The 7720-nt window shown below is 48.7% G+C and overlaps 1 protein-coding gene across 1 annotated transcript in view; it reads right to left on the reverse strand.

Annotated features, from left to right (window-relative positions):
• Positions 1 to 3862, reverse strand: part of CNNM4 (cyclin and CBS domain divalent metal cation transport mediator 4) — a 114469-nt gene extending 110607 nt beyond the window's left edge. The window contains exon 1 of the mRNA XM_082254550.1: positions 2805 to 3862. Within this exon, the coding sequence (XP_082110676.1) occupies positions 2805 to 3806 (1002 nt within the window). The 5' untranslated portion in view covers positions 3807 to 3862. The remainder of the gene's footprint in view (positions 1 to 2804) is intronic.
• Positions 3863 to 7720: the final 3858 nt, after the last annotated feature.

Below are 7720 nucleotides of genomic sequence, written 5' to 3' on the forward strand. Positions count from 1 at the left end.
CATGCTGCGGCACAATTTCCTGAAAGTGGAGACAGGTACCTTTTCAAAAACAGGTACCCGCTGGGGTAGGTGGAAGGAGTCCGATAAGCGGAGCTTACACTTTTGGGTAGAACTCCGCTTTAAGCTGGCCATAGATGGATTGAAATTCAGCAGGTTCAGCAGGGACTGACTGCATTCTAATCCATCTATGGCCATTCCAGATCAACTTCTGTTGAACAGGAACACTGGAAGACTTGTCAGTCAGCGGCTGCAGCCACTGATCACTGTATTCTGACAGCGGAGGGATCCTGCTGTCAGAATACAATGGCACAGTCTGGAAGATTCTGTGTTGCTCGTGGATGAGGGAATCAATTTTTGGGGGTTTTTTCGATCACCTGATGGGCTGATCCTTGTATGGCAGCCTTTAATAAATCCTCCTCATTGTATTCATGAGTCTGTCACTGACTTAGACCTGTAACTAACGATCAACTAATGATTATTTTCATAATCGATTCGTCGGCCGATTAATCGGATAATGACCTTAAAGTGTGGTGTATAATTTACATAGTAACTAAAGTAAAAAAAAAAAAAAAAAAAAAAAAACATAAAAAAAAAAAAAAAAAACACACTACAATTTATTTATAAATATCTAGATGCAGTAAAAATAATGCAGTATAAATAACCAACTATATGGTTAGGGAGCAAGATCTCTAATCCACTCAGAGATACTATTAGGAGGTTGAATCTGGTAAATATCAGACTCGGAGATCCATTTATTTAAATAATAAAAATACGAAAGACTGTTTCACCGATTTTCAGACAGAACTGTAATATATTATGTATGACAGACTCCCTTGTCATAGGCAGGTGGCTTGTTAAAAGCTCCCTGCACCTGCTGTCTCTTATGCTGGCCATACAAAAACCATGTCTTCCTGCAAAAAATGTTTACTTTTATTATAATCGTTAGTGGGGACAAATCTATGTTAGACCACAGTGGTGGGAAGATTCGAAAGAGCAGAATAGAAAACTTCTTGGTCAAAGGAATTCTCAGAGTGTATGTGGTTTTCATTCAGAAATTACATTCATTTTAAAAAACTGAATGTTAAAACCAAGTAAAATTTTTAAACATTCTTTCATTCAGCGAATGTACAAATATTTTTCGTATAAATATTCTGGTCAGAAAATCTATTCAGTGTCTGGCCAGCATAAGGCTCAGTTCACATCTATACAGTTTGCTTTTGCACATGCAATTTTGCTGCGATTTGCATTTTCTTTATGCTTTTTTTTTTACTAATTTGTTGCTGGGCAGTTTAAAAAACGCACGACATGCTTTTCAATTTAAGTCTATTGAACCAAAAAAAGCACCATTTTGCGTTGAAAAAAAAAAAGTCTGACTTTCCAAATGCGCAGCGGCTGAAAAAAAGCATAGATGTGAACGTGTCCCATAGGAAACCATGTTAAATGAACTGTAGTGCGTTTCTGCAAAAAAGTACCAAAAAATGCATTGCTGTTTACCAGGCGTAAGACATTTAGTAGCAGCAGCATGCTTTTTTTATTTGGGGTTAAAAATATAACTAAAATTAGCCCTTTATAGTACAAAAAGAGCAGATGATTGCTACTATAAGGGGTTCATTTATACTGTGAAAGAAATAACATATACCACACACACATATATTTTTTTTTTTCCAGGCACTTGTATGGACAGTGTGCTGAGCTGTACGTGTGCTGCACTGTGTCTTCTGACATGTATGGAGGGTGTACTGAGCTGTATGTGTGCTGCACTGTGTCTTCTGACATGTATGGACGGTGTACTGACCTGCACTGTGTCTTCTGACATGTATGGACGGTGTACTGACCTGCACTGTGTCTTCTGACATGTATGGAGGGTGTACTGAGCTGTATGTGTGCTGCACTGTGTCTTCTGACATGTACGGATGGTGTACTGAGCTGTATGTGTGCTGCACTGTGTCTTCTGACATGTATGGATGGTGTACCGAGCTGTATGTGTGCTGCACTGTGTCTTCTGACATGTATAGATGGTGTACCGAGCTGTACCTGTGCTGCACTGTGTCTTCTGACATGTATAGATGGTGTACCGAGCTGTATGTGTGCTGCACTGTGTCTTCTGACATGTATAGATGGTGTACCGAGCTGTACCTGTGCTGCACTGTGTCTTCTGACATGTATGGATGGTGTACCTAGCTGTACCTGTGCTGCGCTGTCTCTTCTGACATGTATGCAGGGTGTACTGAGCTGTACGTGTGCTGCACTGTGTCTTCTGACATGTATGGACGGTGTACTGACCTGCACTGTGTCTTCTGACATGTATGGATGGTGTACTGAGCTGTACGTGTGCTGCACCTGTCTTCTGACATGTATAGATGGTGTACCGAGCTGTACCTGTGCTGCACTGTGTCTTCTGACATGTATAGATGGTGTACCGAGCTGTACCTGTGCTGCACTGTGTATACTGACATGTATGGACGGTGTACTGAGCTGTATGTGTGCTGCACTGTGTCTTCTGACATGTATGGGCGGTGTACTGAGCTGTATGTGTGCTGCACTGTGTCTTCTGACATGTATGGGCGGTGTACTAAGCTTCATGTGTGCTGCACTGTAGTTCCTGATCTGTAAACAAATAATGCAATTTGTATGCAGGCTTACTAATCGGTTGACCCACTAATCAATTATGAAAATAGTTGACAACTAATTTCATAATCGATTCGTTTCGGCCCTACACTGACTGCTTGCAATCATTTGTTGCCTACAGATCATCGGCCCAAATGGATAACCTGTAAAGAGCCTGGGAAACATCATTCACCCACCTTGAGCATCTCCAGAAGCTTCTCCCGATTGTAGACGGTACCAATCTCCTGCCCCAAAATGCAGTCCAGCAGGCGACTGACCGGATAGGCCACAGGGAAGGTGGCCACCATGAAGATACGAGTCAGCCATAGAGTGTTGGCCCCTACGGCCAGGCCGTGGCGGGAGCACAGAGCTTGGGGCACAATCTCTCCGAGTACCACAATGCCCGTGGTGGAGGCGGCCACGGCGGCGAGCCCGGATCCGATCAGCTCGTCCAGCAGGGTGGTGAGCGTGGTGTTGACCAGCACGTTGCCGAGCAGCAGGGAGCAAAGCAAGTAATTGCCCTTGCGGCGGATGGGTTCGATCTTGGCGGCGTACCTTCTCTCCCGGTCCGAGCCGCAGCGCTGCACCACCCGCAGCTCCATGGGGTCCAGGGCCATCAGTCCCAGGTTGAGGCCGCTGAAGATGCCAGATAGGGTGAGCAGCACGGTGATCACGATGGCCTGCAACCAGATGGGCATGATGGGCTTGTGCTCTTCCAGGACCCGTAGGCGTCCGTCTGGGCCCGGGTGAAGGGTCCAGGGCTGCCCGGGGCCCCGGCGTGTACACAGGACATACACCCTGGAGGTCTGACTCTTCCTCAGGGGCAGGACCCTTACCACCAGGAGGCCGGCCATACCTCCCGCCTCCTCACTGACGTTCAGCCCCGCAGAGTCCCTCACCAGGTCCCCTGTGTCCTTCAGGCAGCTGCTATTGTCCTGGCCGCCCTCAGTGAAGGCCAGTAGGTTGCCATTGTCGGGCCGCAGGTTGAGGCCATAGAAGCGAAGCTGTAACCGGCTGCCTTCCGTCACCTCCAGCTCCCCATTCTGTGACAGCGCGGCGTGCCGGTCGCTGCTATCCAGGCGGAAGCCGAGGATAAGCGGGAGCTCCTGAGGGTGAGCGGGCTCGGTCTGAGAAGAACACAGCGCCGGCAGACCCAACAACGTGACCAATCCGACAAAACGGGCAACCGTGCCGTCCATAGCGTGCCCAACTCTCTGAGGCCACAGCCGGGTTTGCGACGCTGCCGGCTCCGCCCAGCGTCTGTACAAACCACGCCCGTGCAATATAACCACGCCCCCTCCTCTGCATAAAACTGGTTTCGAAACCGCAGCACAGCTTTATTTACATAGCAACGCCTGTCGCATCGCCCCGCCCACTGTATGCCGTAACGCCGCTCATCACCTTGGACACGAGTCTTCACTCCATTGACAGATCACGCCTTTTTAAACGACGGGTCACGCCCACTCCCGGCCGAGTTCTGCAATCGGAGCACAGAGGAGGAGGGACTGTCTGCTGATCTAAAGATATCAGAGGCTTGTCAGGTCACAAGTGCCATCCGCCTGCCCTTATCTACTCCTCCAGCCTTTATCTGCTGCTTCGGTCCGACCACGGAAGGAGGAAACAGTATCAAAGCAGCATCAGCAGAGAAGCTCTGCACATGCCTTCAGAGAGCCCCCAATAGCAAGCTGTATAGTATATTATAGAGTGCTCCTATAGCAAGCTAAAATAAAACTTCTGCCTTTAGAACCACTCAGTTCCTGCCCAGGACTACATGTCCCATGATGCATTGCTCTTCACACATTCACAAGTTCTCAGGCACCTACTGACATGTATGGATGTTGTACTGAGCTGTATGTGTGCTGCACTGTGCCTTCTGACATGTATGGACAGTGTATTGAGCTGTATGTGTGCTGCACTGTGTATACTGACATGTATGGACAGTGTACTGAGCTGTACGTGTGCTGCACTGTCTTCTGACATGTATGGACGGTGTACTGAGCTGTACGTGTGCTGCACTGTCTTCTGACATGTATGGATGTTGTACTGAGCTGTATGTGTGCTGCACTGTGTATACTGACATGTATGGACGGTGTACTGAGCTGTACGTGTGCTGCACTGTCTTCTGACATGTATGGATGTTGTACTGAGCTGTATGTGTGCTGCACTGTGCCTTCTGACATGTATGGACAGTGTACTGAGCTGTATGTGTGCTGCACTGTGTATACTGACATGTATGGACGGTGTACTGAGCTGTACGTGTGCTGCACTGTGTATACTGACATGTATGGACGGTGTACTGAGCTGTACGTGTGCTGCACTGTGTCTTCTGACATGTATGGACAGTGTACTGAGCTGTATGTGTGCTGCACTGTGTATACTGACATGTATGGACGGTGTATTGAGCTGTATGTGTGCTGCACTGTGTATACTGACATGTATGGATGGTGTACTGAGCTGTATGTGTGCTGCACTGTGTATACTGACATGTATGGACAGTGTACTGAGCTGTATGTGTGCTGCACTGTGTACACTGACATGTATGGACGGTGTATTGAGCTGTATGTGTGCTGCACTGTGTATACTGACATGTATGGATGGTGTACTGAGCTGTATGTGTGCTGCACTGTGTATACTGACATGTATGGACAGTGTACTGAGCTGTATGTGTGCTGCACTGTGTATACTGACATGTATGGATGTTGTACTGAGCTGTACGTGTGCTGCACTGTCTTCTGACATGTATGGACGGTGTACTGAGCTGTACGTGTGCTGCACTGTCTTCTGACATGTATGGATGGTGTACTGAGCTGTATGTGTGCTGCACTGTGTACACTGACATGTATGGACGGTGTATTGAGCTGTATGTGTGCTGCACTGTGTATACTGACATGTATGGATGGTGTACTGAGCTGTATGTGTGCTGCACTGTGTATACTGACATGTATGGACAATGTACTGAGCTGTATGTGTGCTGCACTGTGTATACTGACATGTATGGATGTTGTACTGAGCTGTACGTGTGCTGCACTGTCTTCTGACATGTATGGACGGTGTACTGAGCTGTACGTGTGCTGCACTGTATCTACTGACATGTATGGATGTTGTACTGAGCTGTACGTGTGCTGCACTTTCTTCTGATATGTATGGACGGTGTACTGAGCTGTACATGTGCTGCACTGTGTATACTGACATGTATGGACGGTGTACTGAACTGTACGTGTGCTGCACTGTATCTTCTGACATGTATGGACAGTGTACTGAGCTGTTCGTGTGCTGCACTGTGCCTTCTGACATGTATGGACGGTGTAGTGAGCTGTACATGTGCTGCACTGTGTCTTCTGACATGTATGGATGGTGTACTGAGCTGTATGTGTGCTGCACTGTGTCTTCTGACATGTATGGATGGTGTACTGAGCTGTACGTGTGCTGCACTGTGCCTTCTGACATGTATAGACGGTGTACTGAGCTGTACGTGTGCTGCACTGTGTCTTCTGACATGTATGGATGGTGTACTGAGCTGTACGTGTGCTGCACTGTGTCTTCTGACATGTATGGATGGTGTACTTGGCTGTATGTGTGCCTCATTTTATTTCCTGATCTGTAAACAATGCATTTTGTATGCAGGCCAACTAATCCCTTGCAGTGTATTCTCCCCAGCAGTGGGAGGTGAATTAATGGAGCCAAACGCCAGAAACTGGGCTCTGGGACTCCAGTGGGAATAGGGACCCCAGGCAGTGCCGGAGTGCCCAAATGGTTAGTCTGCCCCAAGCCTGTCCTGATCAACCCCCGCCCTCACTGCCTTAGTATAATCTGATCTAATGACTGATTCCATTTAAACCCATCATCATCAGAGTAGTTAGATATTGTGGCAAACACAGCCACTGTATATTGTCCTTCATGTATGCATTATGTTTATTGCATGTGTATACATTTAAGAACCAAGTGTTTGGAATGTAATGCTACAGCCTTTCTCCCCCCAGCCCCCTCCTGTTTCTGTGTCTAAGTGTGTGGATTCATGACACAGGCAATGGTCTGAGCTGGAGACATCTCTCCGCAGGGGGTGTGTATTAAGACTGCCTGTTTCAATGTACAAATGTTCCGTTCCCATTGGCTGGTCCTTTTCCCCTTCCCCCGCTGTGGCAAGGCTAAAGGGAGTTTCCCTAACTGTGTGTAAAACTGTATGTCTTGGTATGTAATAAACAGTTTAAGCTCTGCATGCTTAACCCTCAACACCTGTGTGGATTGTCTCGTGATTGAGGGGTTAAGGGCTGGGTATGGCTTCTCCGCAGGCTGTGGGTGCGTTTGAAGGACAAGAAACACAGGTCCGGCGGATGTGCCCACCTGGGGTACTAAGATCCGTTATATTGGTTGGCAGAGGTGGGATGTCTCCTGCAGTCCAGGACATCCAAACCACCACCAGGATTCAAGATCTGGGCAGCTGCCGAGGAGTGATACGGGGACCAGCCAGCATGAGAGCGGAGTTCGGGAGGAGGCTGCAAGGCATGCGGAAGCACCATCAGGGACCAGCGACAGAGCACACCAGGCTCGGCTGGGAGGATGTGATCCGCCGGCAACTCTGGCATGAGGTGCTATGCCACGAGCGGCACCATCAGGGGAAGATCCTTCCCTCCTCCACAGAGATGTACCGGACGCAGTACCGTGCGTGAGAGGTGTTCCTGAGGGAACGACCGCGAGATGAAGGGAAGACGGAGCTCGGAAGATTGGTCCAGGAGGAAATGAGGCTGGACGCCAGCTACAGAGCCCTCCGGTGGTTCGCGGCTCAACTGTGGCCAGGTACATGGGGCCAGGGGTAACCCTGCGTTTTCCCGTACTAACTGCAATGGAAGAAGCAGCGATGATACAGAGGGCACTGCGAGCGCTAGAATGCCGGAACGCACCGGAGGTCCCCCAGGCAGCGAGACAAGCTAATAGCATGAAGGTCTCAGAAGGGGGAGTTGAGACAGGCGCTGGAAGGCTGGGAAATGGTGATCAGCAGCAAGTCCAGAGTATCTCATCTGGTGCCCCAGCAGAAGCGCTGGCTACAGGGCAGAGTGCCCCTGGCATCTGCCCAGCAGCAGAAAAAGAGTTGGATCCGGAGAGTCTGAGAGAGGAT

This window comes from Pelophylax lessonae (genome assembly GCF_965119305.1).
Source record: "Pelophylax lessonae genome assembly, chromosome: 4".
Classification (NCBI taxonomy): Eukaryota; Metazoa; Chordata; class Amphibia; order Anura; family Ranidae; genus Pelophylax; species Pelophylax lessonae.